The sequence below is a fragment of the Hippocampus guttulatus genome, chromosome 9 (genome assembly GCF_054856545.1).
Source record: "Hippocampus guttulatus isolate MCC_2025c chromosome 9, RoL_Hgut_1.0, whole genome shotgun sequence".
Lineage (NCBI taxonomy): Eukaryota > Metazoa > Chordata > Actinopteri > Syngnathiformes > Syngnathidae > Hippocampus > Hippocampus guttulatus.
The window spans coordinates 2297649-2316909 of NC_141269.1; the positions used below are offsets into that span (position 1 = coordinate 2297649).

General features: G+C 47.4%; 2 protein-coding genes across 9 annotated transcripts in view; one reads left to right on the forward strand and one right to left on the reverse strand.

Moving 5' to 3' along the window:
* LOC147199815 (dorsal-ventral patterning tolloid-like protein 1) overlaps window positions 1-1684 on the forward strand; it is a 30538-nt gene extending 28854 nt beyond the window's left edge. For all 7 annotated transcript variants that reach the window (XM_086119539.1, XM_086119543.1, XM_086119540.1 and 4 more), the window contains one exon: window positions 61-1684. In XM_086119539.1, the coding sequence (XP_085975665.1) occupies window positions 61-195 (135 nt within the window). In that variant the 3' untranslated portion in view covers window positions 196-1684. The remainder of the gene's footprint in view (window positions 1-60) is intronic.
* On the reverse strand, window positions 221-17400 carry stox2a (storkhead box 2a). 2 transcript variants are annotated; one of them, XM_086119537.1, is made up of 5 exons: window positions 16919-17400; window positions 9320-9472; window positions 6321-8835; window positions 2693-4699; window positions 221-352 (listed from the first exon to the last, which is right to left on the reverse strand). In XM_086119537.1, exons 1-4 carry the CDS (start codon window positions 17244-17246, stop codon window positions 4492-4494), a joined length of 3204 nt encoding a protein of 1067 aa, XP_085975663.1. In that variant the 5' UTR covers window positions 17247-17400; the 3' UTR covers window positions 221-352; window positions 2693-4491. The 2 variants fall into 2 exon arrangements, with proteins under 2 accessions (XP_085975663.1, XP_085975664.1); XM_086119538.1 differs by lacking the exon at window positions 16919-17400 and adding an exon at window positions 10831-11857.
* Between the last annotated feature and the right edge of the window lie 1861 nt (window positions 17401-19261).

Sequence of the window (19261 nt, forward strand, 5' to 3'; positions counted from 1 at the left end):
ACAGTATTCTTCAAGCATGCATTTCAAACACTGGCATTAATGTGGACCATGTCCCATCAGCCCAGGGAAGGAATCTACTCGCCCAGCGACGCCTTGCTGATCCGTTTCCATAGCGATGACACCATCAGCAAGAAGGGCTTCCACCTCCGCTACTCCAGCACTAAGTTCCAGGAGAGCCTTCACGCCAGAAAATAACCTCCCGAAAACCTCCTCGTCCCGTGGACGCGGACAGCGATACCTCTACCAGGAAGAACGCCACGGTGGAATTACCCGGAGAATTCCAAACGTTTGTCGCGGACATCAAAGCTGCTCGTTGGATGCGGAATGACAAACTGCAGATGAACTAAAGAACCTGAAAAAATGGAAAATGCATTGAGCATTTAAGCATCCTCCATTCTTGAACTGTACAGATTATTGCAAGACTATTGATGTTATTGTTATATTTTTCCCCATTTACCACCTCCAAGATGGCTTCAGATGCCTTGCTCCAGACTCCTAAGTGTGTGTGTGTGTGTGCATACACGCGTGCGTGTGCGTGTGTGCGTGCGCGCACCCATACAGAAAAAAGATACATGGAAAAAAAAAGCAATCAGACCTGAAATCCAGTGCAACTGCCTGACTGGATTTGCAGTTCCACAACAGTCCGTTAGGTGGTGGTAATGCGCATAACAAACTGGGTGCTAAGAGTTTTTTTTCACCACAGCTGCATCTGGTAGGTCACTCAGATATTTGGCTTCATTGAAAACAGATTGGTATCTGGTTTGTCATTGCCCCTCCAATGTTAGCAAAAAAAAAAAAAAGAGGGCGGGGGCCGGAATCCACCACCAACACCACCACCAATCAAACCCCCTGCTTCCCTTTGGCCCTAATCCTTTCGCTCGGCACTGATGCATGTATATAAGAAGAGTCCAATGGCCAAAATTGTGGAAAAGTACATCGAGTGGGTATACAAAATCTACTTCCCCCTATTCAAATGGCAGGTTTTTGTGGTACGCGGGCAAGGTGGGACTTGGCCCCAACACAGGTAGTGTAGTCCCGTGCAGTTCCACTCCAGTCCTGCAGGTGGTAGCACTGTGTATTACAAAGTGGGTGGCACCTACTTTTCACCACACCCCCATTTTCTGGATCTGTCAGGTCACTGTTCCACTTGGCAACCATACAAGTACTGTAGTCTCCAAAAAAAATTCAACCACACAACAAAATGTAACAGTTTCTGGGTTAGCGTATGTATTTTTACGTAATCGTGTTAACTAACAGACGAAGTGCAATGAAAATGTAGCATGATTCAGATTTTAGAGGTGACAAATGGACAAAATGAACGCTTTCATTCACTGCCCCCCTCGTTTTGTTTTTTTGTGGTGGATATCAGGAAGGGAATATCTGTGGGCATGACGGGCAAGGAAACGTTCCCATTGGTGCTACAGGGACTGACAGAATGGACAGCACTAGTCCTGTGGAACGACTTTATTGCCTTAGATGCTGGGACGCTTTGGTGTGTCATGTTTTCATGTTTCAATGCTTTTGAGTATTTCCCCCAAAAAATATGAGAAGTGTAGTATCTAAGGAGTATTGGGGCAACATTGTATAAAAATATGACACGACAAGAATGAAGTCTTGGTGTTTGTTGTTGTTGTTTTTTTAAAGAATAAAGACATTTTTTCCTTCCAAAATTCTAACAATTTAATACATTGGACTTTATTTGTGTAACTTTAATTTATTTCTACGACTCCAAAAAAGTGTTTGAATAGAAAAGACTTGACTTCACATTATATCTGAAAATACAACTTTATTTCCGTTAAAAAAAATGCCACTCTCATATGATTATTTTTTTTTCCGAAATGAAATCTCTTCTGATGAGGTTACAATGCTTCCAAGAAATTTTCAACGGAAAAATTCAATTTCAGCCTATTTATTGTCATATTGCGACTTTTTTATTGGAAGAAAACCCCATTTATTTAACAAGGACGTTTTTTCAATATACATAACTTTAATTGTATTACATTTCAACTTTTATTGCAAAAAATTATATACATTTGAAAATCCTCTCATAATAAAGTTGACTGATCCAACATTTTGATTCGCTGTTCTCATATTACAATGTTTTTTTCTGAAAATGAAATTACCTTTATTTTAAAAAATAATTCATACTTGTAAGATTATGAATATGCTCAAATAATTACAGAAAGAAAATAGACTCCGGTGCCACCGGCGTCCAAAAACTGCATAAAATTACAATTTACTGACTTACCTTTTATTTCCATGAGGTGGTCTTAAATTTCTCGAAAAATACAACTTCACTATTGTCAAATGAGGGCGCTTTTCTTGAAACGTGACTGAGTTCACTTCGACATTTTCTTTCAAACAAATACAACTTTATTTTCACATTTTTACATTGTTTTAGTAGTATTTTATGTTGTGTGGCCCTAATACTCCTTTGGTGTGTCACTTTGTCGCGGCTCCATTTACCATCCATCTCAAACGCAAATTATTTGCATTTTGTGCAATGTTTTGAAGTGGAATGCCGACAAATCGCCACGACGTGCCAAGCTCGAGAGGATACCCCGCTAACGTGGTTTGTTGTTCTAAATATTATTATTATCATTAAGAGTCCACGTCTCTGACGCTGACATGTCCTACAAGTCCTCGTTGTCCTACGGTACGTTGAAAATAAATCTGCAAATGTATGACTTACCTTTTTGGGCCCAACGAACCACGTAGAGCCAAAATGGACGTCCAATGACTTGCGGTTTCTCACAGCCAAAAAGCCCGGAAGAGGGCCTGAAAACCCTGAAAATATCAATAAAATATGATAAAAGCGCATTAAATTGCTGTCTCAACTATTGCAAGTATACTATACGAAAAGTGGATATAAAAAAATAATCTACGCTCCACTTTTCAAATGCCAGTTTGTTGTGATATAAAAAGATGAGACCAAGATCGACACTTAAAAAAAAAAAAAATTAGGACTTCATTTGGGGTTAATTAGAGGCAGTTAAAATGGTGACGGGCTCCCCTTTTATGTAAGTTTGAATTTGATTTCTCTCCGTTCCCCAGCTGTAAGTGGGTGTGCACATTTATGCAACTACATTACCTCAGTTGTTGATTTTCACTTCTGAAAAATAAAATATATTTTTAAATCCACTCAAATTACCGGTGGAAACAGTTTTAAATTAATTATGTTGGTCTCATTTAGGTAAACAACAAATACCTGCCATTTGAACTAGGGTGTGTAGAATCGTATATCCATTATATGTAAGCGTATACAATCTGCACATGGAAATACGTTTTACTATATAAACTACTTTTACTATTATATAAATTCCTGAGGACTTCACTTATCACACACACGCACTCATATATAGAAATTAGATTGTTGTCAGTAGTTGATATAATAAATCACGATCTTTTTTTAGTCAAACATATAGCCATAAAAAGATAATTCAGATCAATGTCGCAGTGGTCATTTCCACAAGTGTATCTATCAAAAATGCAATACGGTCGATTACTAGGTCAAGATATTACAATGTTAGCCTTTTCTAAGTGAAATGTCTTTGGCTCTTTACCGCTACTTGTTGACCATCTGCAGTACTGCAGCGTTTTTTCCCCCCATTCAAGCACAAAACAAGAGATTATCTAAAAGACAGTAACATACTTTATGCATACATTATTCCTAAGTACAAAAATATTTGATGAACCTTTTTTTTTTTTTTTTTTTAATATAAGCCGGCGGGTTCGCCTGACATCACCCGAGACCTCGAGCATTCATTTTCTATACAAGTTAAACTGATTCGGGTCGCAGCGAACTGGATTGTGTCCCAGTTGCGAGTTTTTTTGCGAAAGGAGCAGGGCTACTTCAAAACAGTTCTTCTGCTAACGAACAAAATATCAAGTGTAAGGATGGAGGCCATTTTGTCCAAACCTGCTTTTTTTTTTTTTTTTGGTCACATAGCATCTTTAATACCACCATTATAATAATTAGAATATCAAAAGTATGGAGTATACATTACATCGTTTGCATTGCGCCACACAATTGCGAGCGGACTTATCTCGTTATAATTTTTCAATTTTCCCTCCTTTTCGTCTTCTTCTTGTGGCGATCTCCTCGTTGTGCTGATCCGGCGAGCCTTCGTTCGGGAAGAAGAACACTGAATTGGACATGAGGTGATAGAAAAAGCTTCCAAATGGTACTTGAATTCCTATACTCTACTACTTTCCAATACCGGTAAATCTCCGTTATAAGTCACCCCCAAAAAAGTATTCGGTGAAGTTTTCTGGCCTTTCCTTAGTATTATGATTTGACTTTTTGCAGTCAGGTTCCTGTTGAAGCTGGGGGAACAGTCTCTCGAAGCCATGCCTGTTTTGTTTTTGTTTGTAACAGTCCCAGTGAGACTCCCGGGAGTCCCAAGGTGTGTGAATGTGTGTGACACCAGAAGCGAACGAAAGAAAAGCAAAACCAAAGTGGTCAAAGAAGGGGGGGGGGGGGGGCGGCGTCTACACGCTGGTGATGGAGGCCAGGCAGTTGGCGGGCTTCTGGAGTTTGTCGGGTGGCGGCGCGGCGGGCGGCTCGGGGATGGCGCGGAAGCTGAAGGGCAGCCCCGAGCCGCCCGGGCCCACGTGGTGCCCGGGGCTCAGCGCCGGGTTCTGCCGCCTGTTGCTCTCCACGATGCTGGACGTGTTGGACGCCAGGCTCTCGCGCGTCCTGGACCGGGGAGACGAGACGGTTAGTGGACGGGAACGGCGAAAGGACAACCGTACGTTGAGTTTTACCCGGAGGCACATGCTGCTTCAAAAATTTCAAAATTCAAATGGTCAGGATGGTTTCGGGCTTCTGTGGAACTCGCTGATGCGAGGATCATTTGAATGCTTTAAAAAAGGTTAAAAATGAAGATGTTTTTTTCTTCTCAAGCCTGTCATTGAGGTCTGCTAAATCATTTTCATCATCATTGTTTTGAAAATCTCATTCTTGCCTTGTTTTTGCAATTTTGGTAAACTACTTTGTGTCATGATTCGGTTTGGGACCAACAGGTGGCACTGTAGGGCTGTCCCTGCAGCTGCGCACCTGTTGGTCGTTCGGTAATTTGTGCTTTCAAAGGACTCCCAGCCCGAGGACTCATCGTCGCGTCATTGTTGCTCTTTACTCCTGTCAGGTTTCCTGTCATTGCGGTCAAGTTTCTGTTCTAGTTTTTTGAGCTTCAGTCATGGTTTTGTTTGATACTTTGGATTCGTTTTGGTTGTTAGCACTTTGTTTTGGGTTTAGTTTTCTCAGAGTTTTATTAAATACAATTCATCAAGTTCACCCTGCTCCTCCCTCCCGCCTGCTTTTTGGGGTCCACCACCACCACGCAACGTGACACTTTGGTTTCCACACTTTGCATTTAAATGTCTTGAAATCTTATATCGTTTCTGCCCCCCTATGTGAAGCGCATTTTGTGTATGAAATGGGCACTATAAATTTTTTAAAAAGCCACAAACCAAAGCAATGTGGAAAAAGTTGCATATTTTACACCACCTGTCACTATTTTCAGTGAAAGTTGTATTCGATTTCACACGGCCCAAAATTTCCCCCATGTCAGTGCTTTTGACACAACACGGTGATGCGCAAGAAAGTCAACCGAGCACTTTCACAGCTTCATTGGTGGTATTGACGTTGCAGCAGAGGCGGGAAACTGCAAAGTTTTACACCGGTCCATTCCCAGGTTGACTTCAATCCTGTCCATCCCACATTTGTTCACTTTAATGCTCACGAGATTAACCCTAACTACAAATCTGTACTTTGCATCGGAAGACCGTATACTGTTAGGAACTTGGGACTATTTCATTCATTTTGCGATCCGCTTTATCCTCACAAGGGTCGCGGGGGCTGCCGGAGCCTATCCCAGCCGTCTCCGGGCAGTAGGCGGGGGACACCCTGAACCGGTCGCCAGCCCATCGCAGGGCACACAGAGACAATCAACCATCCGCGCACACACTCACACCGAGGGACAATTTGGAGCGTCCAATCAGCCTGCCGTGCATGTTTTTGGAACGTGGGAGGAAACCGGAGTACCCGGAGAAAAGCCACGCAGGCCCGGGGAGAACGTGCAAACTCCACACAGGGAGGCCGGAGCCGGAATCGAACCCGGTACCTCTGCACTGTGAGGTCGACGCACTAAGCACTGCGCCGCCGGGGCCGCCTAAACTAGTACACGGCCGCGGATGCTATTCGCTATGCTATAAAACGATCCCTGTTAAGATACCGCCTCAGCCGCTCCCACACACCGTTTGCCCAGCCCAGGGTCTGAACGAGACTCAACTAGTATGTGCGCCAAAGCGTGCCGTACCTCGGTGAGTTGAATCCACTGTCCACCGTGACGCTGCTACTGTCCATGCTGTCCAAGCGAGCCGAGTGAGCTGACTTCTGGCTGCCGCCGTTCTCCGTCTCCTTGGGGCTGAGCAAGGTGAGATTGGTCTCCAGTTTGCGCTGCAGATCGTGCTCCTTCTCCCGCTGCAGTAACCACTTGATGGTTCCCTCCCCGCCGCCCACAACGGCGCCTGCGCCGCCGGTGCCGCTCCCCCCGCCGTTGCCACCCGCCTCTCGACGGTCCTCGCCATCCTCCGCCGCGACCAAGTCCTTGTGCGAGTCCCCCTCCGCCTCCTCGTCATCCTCGTCGTCTGAGACGTTGTAGTAGTCGAAGGAGGCGGATGGGACGGCGGGCTCTAAGCAGCCCTGGAGCAGCGCGGGCGAAGCCGAGGACGCGGCCGAATCGGAAGGCTGCTGGGGCTCGGGATTGTCGAGGGCCTCTGTTGATTTGCCGTGCGAGGCTTTCCGCAGTGTGCCGGACTTGGCGTAGCTGTCGGCGTAGCCTGCGGACAAGGCGTTGTGTGGGGGTTTGAACAAGGTGTCCTTGCTGAAGATCTCCTTCCTCTTGATGGACATGCTTCCGCCGCCGCCGCCGCCCCCTCCGGGGTCCACGTTGTGCTGGTGCGGCGTCAGGCGGGCACTCTGCGCCGGCTCCGGCGTCTGGCTGGGCGTCAGTCGCACCGAGCCGCCGCCGCCGCCGCCGCCGCCCCCGCCGGCGTTTTGTCCCTTTGCCGCCGACGAGTCCTCCTTGTACTCCATCTTGTGCGGAGAGGCGAGGCGAGGCGTTTGGCGGTCGGCCGGAGAGCCCTTTCGGCGTCCTCCCGATGAGGTTAACGTGTCATATTCTGATTTTGCCTGAGGCGAGGGGGCAGTTAGGATGGTTTCGTTTGACGTATTGCACTGGAAGTACTCGTCCGTCGAGGGCTTGGGCGAAAGTCCCATGAGCTCGTTGTACGTCGGCGGGCCGTCTCCGCTCTCGTTCCTCTCCGTCGTCCCGCGGAGCCGCAACTCGTCCGCGCTCCCTTTCCCCAAATCGGGCACGTTGAAATCGGAGTGGAACTTGGCAGCGGAGAACGCGATCCTCGAGTAGCGGCCCGACTTCTGGGTGGCGCGCAGGGTGCCGTCGTCCGTGCGGTAGTGGCCGCGCTCGTCCGGTCCGGCCTCAAAGTCTTGCGGCGGGCCGAGCGAGGGGCCTTTGAGGGAGTTGTCCATGGAGCGCGATCGTTCCTTCGCCCGCTCCGAGCGGTCGTGGCGCGACTTGCGGTCCTGATTGTGACTGTGACTCCTCTGCACCCTGGACTGGCAGGTGCCCCGCGAGGGCTCGGGAAAGGGCATCTCCGTCCGCCTCTTGGCCAGCTCCCCGGACACGTCCCACTCGGGCGTGACGGGGCAGTACGACTCGGCGATGTTGGGGTTGCTGTGGACGAGGTACGTGGCGCCGCCGCTCCGCCGGCGCTCCAGGGTGTACGCGGCCTCCCGAGGGGAGCGCACCAGCGAGTGGCTGAAGAAACGGTAATCCCTTTCCGTGAAAAGAAGATCCCAGTTCGAACCCTCCGACGGCTCCCCCCGGGAGGTCCGCGGCTTGCTGTGCGAGCGAGACTTACCGTGCGGGGCCCGCCGGTGGCCGCGGCCCCGGCGGCCGCGGGCGCCGTGCTGCGCCGACGAGCCCGTCTTGCGTCTCTGCGCGCGCTCCTCCTCCAGCCGCTTCATCACGGCCGTGTGCCGGGCCACGTTCTCCACCGTCAGGTCGGGATTGATCCGCCGGATGATCTCCATCTCGATCTCGCGGGGGATGGGCGCGGCGGGCGCGTCCTCGTCGCGCAGCGGCCACTCCTCCGGCGGGAACTGCGCCGAGAAGGTGGCCAGCTGCCTCATCTTGTCCTTCTTGAAGCTCAGCCGGAAGAGGCGCAGACCGAACCGCTTGGATTGTTTCTCGCCGCTCGCGCCGCCCTCTTTCTTTTTGGTCAGGGTGTCCGTTTTGTAAGGGAACGACGGGACGCTTTTGCTCTTGTCTGCCGGATCTTGGGACGCTCGCTGGACAGGGGGGGATGTGAGAGGAGGCGGGTGGGGGTAGGACGGCGGTTCTCCGCGGTGCTCCTTGCTCGCCGGGGGTTCGCCGCCGCGGTCCTTCGGGGTCTTACTCGTTTGGGCTTCGGACTTCTGCTGCTCCTTTGGTGTCTTACTCTGAAGCCTGTACGCGTCATGGTGATTCTTGCGGGGGGGCCTCTCCGACAGGCAACCGGGCCCGGACGGCGTGACGTTACCCGATTTGGGCGAGGTACACTGCTGAGGCGGCGGTTGCGGGTGCGCTTGCCGCTCCTGCAACCGGTCGTCCAGGTGGTACCACTTGTTGTTGCTTCGGATGAGGGACGGCGTGATGAAGTAGGTCTGGGGTGTGACGATGAAGTAGCCCTCTGGAGTCGGGTAGATCTTCCTTTCTCGCACCAGCATGTTCAGGGTGTGTCGCAGAACCTCCACGCTGGGTGTCGGCACGCCTTCGATGAAAACACATTGTACTTAAAAACGAGACCCCCAACCCCCAACAAAAAAAAAAAACAACAACAACAAACAAATTGCATCTCTCAAAGCGCCATTCACTCGAGTCATGGGTTTGACTGGAATGGGGTACACCCTGGACCGGTTTCCAGTCCACCGCATTTAAAGCTACTCCGATAGGATAAAATCCATCCATCTGCGACACAGTCAAGAGGTCTTGAGTTCATATCTCAGTTCCGGCTGGGATCGACTCCGCAGCGCCGTGGCCCAAACGGGGACCAACGCCGCGGAAAGCGGCCGAATGGAAATGAGGTCATATGGCTGTAGCGTTCAATGCGAGAGACTGGCGACCAGTCTCGGGTCTCCGACACGTCCTTCGTTTCGTTCTGCCGTCATTTCATGATTTCCCGGGCGGAGGATTCATTCTAACCCCGAAAACGACGGATGGAGCCTGACTGGCGACGGTCCGTCGTCGCGGCTCACCTGGGAAGCTGGCGGCGAGGTGCTCCGCCAGAGCCTCCTGGCTGACGGGCTTGTGCGCGGCGTTCATGGCCGAGATGGCCAGACACAGGATCTCGCCCAGCGGGATGAACTGGGACTGGCTGATGGGCGACATGCTGATGGGCGACACGTCACCTGCGAGAAAGCGAGAGCGAGCGATGTCTGGCTGAGTAAGAGAAGCTATGACGTAATGGTCAAACGGCTCTCGCTCCACCTCGTCCTCGCTCGCTCGTCTTCCCGTTTGTGTGTCAGCTGCTGCGGCAACCTTCCACAATGAGAACTTCGCACGCGCGCGCCACGTGCCGTCGCCTCTGTCGAACAGAGCAGGCTCGGCCGTGACATCGCGAGTAGTGAGATCATCCCGCGCGCCGTCACCGTTGCCCCCACGAAGACCCGCTGCAGTTATCCCCGCCTCCCACGACACCGCACCGGACTGTCAGTGGAACGGGCGCCGTGACGTCATCTCCTCGTTTCACCCGACATACAGTAAATCACGTGCACACTTCGGAGTAAACATTGCAACGGTTGGGATGGGGGGTGGGGGGGGGGCGGGTGACACAATGCTCAATTGTTTGGCTCTTTTTTGTTGTTTAAGAAAGATAAGAAAATGTTGGTTTTGTCCTGTCAAGGTATTTCTTCTTACTCGGCAAAAGAAAGAAAATAAAAAATCAACCAAAAAAACTTCATCAAGGTGAGCGGAGTGATGAAAACTAGCGATGGGGATGTGAAATACAGTAGCATGCTTCCTCAGCAATTGTTTGGTTTATGTTTTTGAAGCAGATCATTTTGCTGCGATGATGTCATGTAGATTCTATTTCATTCCTGGAACAAAAAAGTAAAAAGAAGAACATCTAAGGTGCTTTCTGGGAGGGTTTGCGCGCCGCTAGTTTGGTGGTGGCTTTTGAGGCTAGCAAGGTTTGTCAAAACAAAATTTCCACGTCTACTGGGAGGATGGCTCCAACTAACGATTATTATTTCAATCATCGATTCGTTTTTTTTGGGGTGGGGGGGATTCGTTGATGCGTTGGATTCATATATTTGTTCACTCAAAAATGGACAGTGCAGAAAATGGTTTGGTCCGTAACAACGGAAACTTTGCAAAAATGTTGACCGTTGTTTTCCAAAGTAAAAGGAGATGTTTGCAAATGTCTTTTGAGGGGGGGGGCTGCTTTCATGGAGAACTACAAAAAAATGGAGAAGGTTATCAGACAAGTGACTGAAATCCTGAGGGTGATCAAAATAATGGTGGATTAATTTGATACATTTTTAGATTTTACTACCCTTTTAGATTTTTAGATTTAAGCCCAGTGTACCACAGAGTTGCTGTTCGACGAGTTGAAGCGATGTTTTCCTCGTCAACATTTGCGGATCTTTGGCAGATGTTTCCATCGCAATAGTTTTTCATTCAATGACAATTTCTGGTTTCGCGAGCGCAAAGCGAATGGAAACCGATGGGTCCTTTTCAGGGTTTTTCGAGGTGACGCACCACTCACCTGACGCCCGAAAACTCGGCGGGGATGGCGAGAAATGGGGAGGAGGAGGAGGAAGGTGCTGCTTCTGCACGCGGACGTCTTTCTCCGAGCCGGCCCAGGCCCGTCGCACGTTGCGGTTCTTCTTCATCGTGACCCCCTTTTTTGGTTGGGTTTTTTTTTTTGTTGTTGTTGTTTGGGTGGGCAGTGGGGGAGGGGGGTGTAGAAGTGGGGCCAGGGGGGAGGTGGACCAACCTCAGGGGCTCAGCGCCTCCCCCGCATGGGGTACCGAGCGTCCCGCTAGAGCGATGCCACACCGGCCATGGCAGGAAGAAGCGGCGTGCGTCTCATTGACGAACGGCAGCGCGGTGGCGGTGGCGGCGGCGGCGCCGGCTCGCGGCGGGCTCCCTCCCGGGAGGCATCACCCGGCCATTATTTGCGTGCGTGGGGAGGCACATTACGCTCCGATGCAGGGGGTGTGGGGGTGGGGGGGGGTGTGATGCAGAGGGAAGGTGGGAGGTAAAATAGGGTAAAGATAATAAAAAGAGAAAGGGTGGAGTTGGGCTGAGGGTGTCGTTTTCAGGACCGTTCCTTTCCCATCGAGGCCCGACAATAGCTCAGCATCATCCGGAAAAGCACACCCCCCGAAAAAATCCCCCAAAAGCGCATCCGAATCAAAGCTCCTGCATTCAGCCCAACGGTAGTACGCCGAGCGGCGGGGACGCCGCGTTCACCTCCATCTTTATCCCCGTCGAGCGCCCGCCACACACGCGCGCAGACACCCCCGTCGTCCTTCTTTTTTTTTTTTCCTCTCCACCCCTGACAAACACCAATAAAGGGCGGGGAGGGAAATAACAAAAACAAGCCAAAATGGGAGAGCATAGGAAGAAGAAAGCAATCAAGTCAGGAATAGAAATCCAGCCTCGATGGCGGCGGCGGCGATCCGTTAGCCGTAGCATCCATTCATTAACGCAGGGGTGGGTGGAGGGTTGGCGGTAGAGGGGAGGGGGGCGTGTGTGTGTGTGTGAGAGAGAGTTGGGGAGGGCGGGTGGTGGGGGGCAAACCCCAGTCAACGGCTCCTCATCCCACCGCTAATGCTGCAGCTGCTCCCAGCACCTCCAGGAAGGGTGTGTGTGTGTGTTGGGGAGGAGGAGGGGGGGGGCACCTAAAAAATAAAATAAAATCACCCCTCGGATGGAGTCAGCTGACTGCATCCTCACCTTGGTGACTTTTTGTTAAGGTGGGGGGGGGGGGGGGTGGAGGGTGGCACACAAAATGGCACGTGCGGGGTGGGGGTACGGGGGGGGGATCTTGTGGTGTCACAACCAATCTGCTCTAGTTCAGTGATACTAAAGAAGAGAAAAGATAAAGAGGAAAAGAGAAAGGGGGGTGGACTAGGACGCCAGCCATTTTATTCCTCAGTGCTGCAACAGCCTTTGTTGCCATGACGACGCAAGCCGATGAGCTCATTGCTGTTACCTCGCTGAGCCCCCCCCCCACCCCCAACCCCCCAAACACACGCACACACACACACACACGCACACACACACGCACACACGCAAGCCGTCCCTCCTTAAAGTGGCAATTGCTCACAATCGGAGATGGGGAAGATGTCATACGTCATGTGACCGTTTTATTGATTTGGCTTCATTGGTATGAAGCACAGTGACTAAGTGGTTGGCTGTGTTGCTGTGGCGGTTCTGGGTTCAAATCTGTGTGGTTCGGGAGCGGTGGTGTTGTGATGTCCCCCCCCCCCCAAAAAAAAACCACAAAAAACTCAATAACAACATTTGTGTGAGGTAACTTGATTACAAAAAGCATGTCGGTTATGTCAGCTCATTTCGCTCCTGTCGAGTGTCATTGATGCTTTTTCAGAAATACGTACAATAGGCTCAACGTTCCTTTGAAGAGTCAAAACTGTCTTTGGTGACTACGCTACGTTCTCTCCACTCAAGTATAATTGTTTTTGTTTTTTTCTGTACATTAGTGTCAACGGTTACAAAATGCACGTAAGTGCAGTTCGTTGAAGTCCAACTTGTCTTTGGTGGTGTTGGATTAACCTGGCCCTTTAAGAGGGGCGGGGCTGCCACTGACAGGTGACCGTTCGCGCGACGTATAAAAAACAGCATCGCATTATGTTACTTTAGTAAATACACTCGCTTCGTCGTCGGCATGGCCCAATGGTAAGCTACGCGTGCTTTTCTTTACCAGATACTGTATGTAAAGTTAGCTTTAGATTCGATCATGATTTAGATTCGATCATGATCGGTTGCTTTGTTTGTCTGCTTTGCGTTGTGCTTTGTGTTTGCAATCATAGTTAGTTACCGTTCGCAATCGGCAATTTAGACAGCGTGGGCCAAAGTGTGTCTAACACAGTGGTGTCTTTATTTAACTTATTTTTGGCTCGATGTTTGCAACAACATAAAGATAAGCTTTGTTGAAGATGCAAAAATCAACCAATGTTTACGCCTGGCTCATGATAGCCTAAATGTTATGCAAACATGTTGAAGTGCCTTGACAGAAATACTTCCTTACACTCTCATGTCCATCATGTTTTTCCACACGTAGCCGACATTAGGCTCGACGCGCACAAAAAAGGGTGCAGGTTCGGTTATTTGAAATGGAAATTCTCCCCCCCCGCAAATGTTTCCTGTATTTAGCTCGATTGCAACCATCAACATGCATGCTAGGTTTGTTGAGGAGTCAAAAATCGCCGATGTTGATGCCGGCCTCATAGGATTGAGATCATCGTGGCGAGTTTTTGGTGCTTTTTCCAAAAATATGTACACAAAAAGAATGCCAGGTACGTTTTTGTTGATGGGTCAAAAATCGTTTTTCAAGTTTAAGTTTTGTTCCTTAGTCTTGAGTGTCTGACGTTTTTATCAAATAGTTTTCATCGGGTGTCATATTGAACAAAAACGGGTCGATTGGCCCCATTAAAAGAATGTTAATATTGTCTACCTACATGTTGTTACCAAACCTTTTGTTTTCAATCCGTTGTTTAGGGCGAAAGCACCACAACACGGACGCTATTTTAGCACTAGCGTTCAGCTAGCAGGGACTTTCTTTGGGCACTTGTTTGGCTGCACACTAGGTGGAGTTTGGTTTCTTTTTTACTATGGCTGTTAACTTAAAATGGGAAGTGGAAACCTTGTTTTGAATTCACTGTTCGGCAATCTGCTCTTATCACAAAGCGCATTGAGTTGAATTTACTGCCACCACCCCAAAAAACAAACAAACAAAAAAAATCAGTCGAATGACAGCTCGTATTTTGAAAAACTCAAGTCGGGTCACTCGTATGTCAACGCACCGATGTACCGTTCCAACTTCTTTACCAGCTTGAGCTTTTGTGCCCTCTAGCGGAACTTTTACGATGCCTCATGTCAACTTCATTTGTGGAAAACAAATTCCTGGCTTGACAAATGTTTCCCGTCATTCTGTGCCCCAGACGCTCCTTTTCCTTCCAGGCGGCTAACGCTGGGAATTCACCAGCACTTTTCAGGGAAAAAAAAAATGCTTTTCCTTCCTGCTGCCCCAATTGTGTATCCAACGGAAACTAAGACCCTCAACTAACAGGATTTCACGGTCACTGCTAAAAACCTTTTTCACAGAAAACACACAACTTTTGTCCATCGGTTTAAAGAAAGGGTGGGAAACGCATCAAATTGTATCGCTATAGTGAGCCGATTGTTTTATATGAATCCGACTCGCTTTTCAAAACAAAATTAGCGAGAGTGAGACGCAAAAAAATGACTTGTGAGAAAATTGATAAAACGGAACAAACTAAAAATCCAGTTAGCTTTCCAAAAGGATTCATCGTCCAAAAAACGATAAACTGTTTGTGAGATCGCCTAAGAAGAATCGCGTTGCAACCTCGATACACGTCGATATCATCTTCCAAGACCGTATCAATGCGATATCACAACTGATAATAATATCATACTCGATTGATTCGAACAAACCCGGCTAGCTTTTCAAGCAGAATTCTTTATGTGCGGAAAACAATACGTGTCGTATCGTGACTTGATGAAAAATAAAGACGCCGCTCGTATCGAAACTGATAATGGCGCCAAACTTAACTGTCTCAATATTTTCGTAAGAATCCAGGGAAGAAAAAACAAAGGGGTGCTGAAAAAAAATAGATTTAAGCACCCTCATTTTTAACAAATGAAAAACATGAACATCTCCCGTACTTTACTTACTTTCAATCATATTGCACAATTGATACCATACTGTCGTATCAATTTTTGTGCACTTTGAGACGGGGGCGGTTCTGGATCAATTTCACTGAGGGGGCCGGGCTGGGGCCAGGGGTTTTGATGGGGGGGCACATTCAACCCAGGGCTAAAAAGACAGATTCAAAATCTTATTTGACTTTTTATTTCTTCAGACTTTGAAATTGTAGTCATAACATTACAGTGATGAGAAAAAAACAGTATTAGGAGGGCTAAAATGTCTGCAAGCGTAACAATACGTCTGTTGAGAATATTGAAGCCAGGGGATGAAAACAAAAATTGCAAATACACTGAAGCTAGATGTTTTACATGCATATAATTATCCAAATTTTAAAAGGCAATGTCTTGTATATTGATCCTGTTAAATTAAAATAAAAGGGAGACTAAAAAAGTTACACGCGCGCACACACACGCACGCATATAGCACTCGTGTCGTGGTAATTTCCTTCTCTGCGGACTGCTTCTCATTTTTAAATGGCGCAGCGCACTAAAGGGTCCGACTAGAATGTTAAATCACGCATTTTGGTTCCACCTTTCGCGTCGGGGACTCGGCACGACTGCGTAATCTGCGCTCGGAGGGGGGGCCAGAATCGGTGCTACAGGGGCACTGGCCCCCGTTGGCCCCCCCCCCCAGAACCGCCACTGCTTTGAGAGTGATTTATTTATTTTCTGTGTACTGGCCGTGTAGTTTGTACGGCTAGTGAGCTATTAGCTTGAAGACAAACATTCCTGTGCTTATCAGTGTTTTGCTTCAGTGTGCTGTCCCTACACGGACAACTATTCAAGCGCAGACTCCCACTTTTTGGACCACACAATTTACTCCGACTACGACAACTACTACAAAAGTACTACTCGAGTAGTCATGGGTGCACACTCAACCAACCTACAATGAAGAACACGTCTGTATAAAAATGCTAAATTGTCATTTTAAGTTTTATTATGAATAGCAGTGAATTATTTTGTGTTTTTTTTGGGGGGGGGCGACAGATCTCATTGGATGTTTGTTAAAATTATATTCATGCTGTTATTTTCGATAGAATTTTAATAACAGGCAAATATGTATATATCCATCCATCCATTTTCAAATCCGCTGATCCTCACGAGGGTCGCAGGCGTGCTGGAGTCTATCCCAGCTGTCTTTGGGCAGTAGACGGGGTGCACCCTGAACTGGTCGCCAGCCAATCAGAGGGCACGCATAAACAATCAACCATTGCGCTCACAATCACACCTAAGAACAATTTGGAGTGCCCAATCAACCTGCCATGCATGTTTTTGGAATGTTGGAGGAAACTGGAATACCCAGAGAAAACCCACGCACATGGGAGAACATGCAAACTCCACACAGGGAGGCTGGAGCCGATTCGAACCCTGCACCATTGCACCGTGAGGTCGACATGGTAATCAATAGTCCACCGTGCCGCCCTTATGTATATATTTTTCCTTTTAAAATGTTTGTCTTATTCATATTTTGTATCACACAATTGTAAATAAAGTCACCAATATTATTTCCTTGATACTGCATTGTTTTATAATACAAAATAAATATTCAATTAATAATTTAAAGTGCAAACAATTTTTAATTACAGTACAATAAAACCTGTAACACAATATTCAATGTTTTGATAAATACATATTTAATAATTTTGTTATTTTGAATCATTATCACATTTACGTTATTAAAATTATTCAACTAAAACAACTCATGAACACTATTAGTTGAAATGACCATTGGGGGGGGGGGGCATTGACGCTACAGAAAATCGGAATGATTATGATTTGTGAGGGATAATGAAAATCATGTAAGATTAATGTTTATTGATAACTCGTATTAATGTATATAATCATTAATCAATAACAAAATGGAGGACTGGACCCACCGATGGAGGTGATGTGGAAGCCCGGCGGTGCCTTCAGGGTCCTTCTTGTCCATCCGTTCCTGAGCACTTGCAGGTGGTCTTCGCGGCCGCGGATGAGCAGCACATGCTCGTCGAGCCAGCCGAGGAAAAAGACCTCGGCCAGGGCTCGGGTGAGCGCCTGGTTCCAGAAATGCCCCATGTTGGTGGCCTTGAAGTCCGCAAACACCTGGTACCCCGCCGGCACCGCCGATGGTGCTGGCACCGAGGTGTCGTCTTCACGGTGGCCGCTCAGCCTCGACAGCACCACTGCCAGCGAGTGCGGGGCGATCCCGAGCACTTTCTCCTCCATCAGCGAAGTTCACAGTCACGATCCCGATTCCGAAACGGCTCCATTCTGTCAAAACCTTTGTGCAAGTTTCTTCAAAACGAATTCAAAGTGTTTGGGGAGAATATTTAGGGTGAATATAAAGAAAAAAGACCAACCGAGGAGAAGTGTAGACCGTCGTTTTGTTCATTCTGGGACAACTTTAGAGCAGGCAAGTGCGGTGATGGTGTTGCGTTCAAGAATACTCGAAAATCTGTCAACTGTAGTGCGAAAAGGCGTCAAAACCATCGATAAAATCACAATCTTTTAGGTTTAAACAATATACATTCATCGGTTTTTAGGTTTTCACCAAATGTCTGAACAGTGTTGAATTAATAGCCTATACTGAGAGGTAAGTTAAGTTCACCTTTCAGTAAACGTCTCATTGGTCGAGTTTCAACTTTTAAAGTAAAAATCCGACGGTGACTCAAGCAATGTTTTCAAGAGAAACTATCAATTAATACCTTTAAGCCAAATTTACAGAATCGGCCTCAAGATTGTCCAGTGCTTGCCTGTAAGACAAGTTTTCGTTGAGGTCAATTTTATTTTGAAAGACACACGTCACGATAGAAAAAAAGACATCCCGAATTGTATCAGACTGCCAATCGAGTCCAATGTCATGAAATACCTTTGCCGTTCGAAAAAAATAAGCAGTTGTAATATTTATATGGAAAGATTCAAGGACCTTTTGTGCAAATATTTAAATTTAGGATTTGCTTTGACAAACTCACAACAAAGCTGATGCATGAGAATCAACACTAATGACATTTGATTGCCACATCATCAGTCATTTCTTCTTTTTTAAAAGTCATCTAGTCAACAGATTAAAATCTATTATTAAAATAATTATTTGCTGCTTTAGTGATCATTTTCAAAAGTAATGTTGACTTGAATGATGTCAATGCACGCATTTGGTGAAAGAAAATGGATGTTATGGTAAGTGAAATAGTAGAACAGTGTTGTTAGGGCGGCCCGGTAGCCCAGTGGTTAGCACGTCGGCTTCACAGTGCAGAGGTACCGGGTTCGATTCCAGCTCCGGCCTCCCGGAGTTTGCATGTTCTCCCCGGGCCTGCGTGGGTTTTCTCCGGGCGCTCCGGTTTCCTCCCACATTCCAAAGACATGCATGGCAGGCTCTCTGTGTGCCCTGCAATTGGCTGGCAACTGATTCAGGGTGTCCCCCGCCCACTGCCCGGAGACGGTGCTCCAGCACCCCCCGTGAGGATCAAGCGGTTCGGAAAATGGATGAATGGAGTAGTTGTTAGAATTGTCACACTAAGTAACAAAATTGAAAGAGTCAAAATTGACATTGTTTACTGAAATAAAACCCCTGTATTACCGACCGTTGAGATGCATTGGGGGGTGTTTTTTCACTCTTAGGGCTCCCATTTTTTTTTTTAAATGCTGATAAACATTCTGCATCAATTTAAAAAATGGGGCTGGGGTGGGTCCCGAAAAAATATTGGGGTGAAAAACACGGTGAATATTTGAAACGAACGCAACGAACCCTGAGTTTGCAGATGCATCTTAATAGGCCTTTAAAATAACCCGTGACACATGTAAAACCTGATATTTATACAGAATATACCTTCTCTGCTGGACCAAAGATTCATTTCACCAGGATGATGACGTCTAGATGCATGCTATTAGATTATATTTTAATAATTATACAGCCGAATTAACTCACAAATTAACGTTTCATTATTTCAAAAATTAATGTTGTTGTCGGATATTCTATGTGTTACGTGACGTGCAGGCTCATCTCTTGTTCGAACCCCCTTTTTTCGCGTGGCGCACCAGAAATTGGACATCTGACATTTGCTGCAAATGTCAGATGTCCATCAAGCAAATCATTTGCTTGATGACGCCAAAACACCATCATTAAAAATTTTGACACAAAATAAATAGTTGGCATGATAGCAGTCCATTTAAATTACAATTAATTTATTTAAAATATAATGAAATTATTTCCAAGTTGCTTTTGGGGGCGGCGGGTAAAGGTG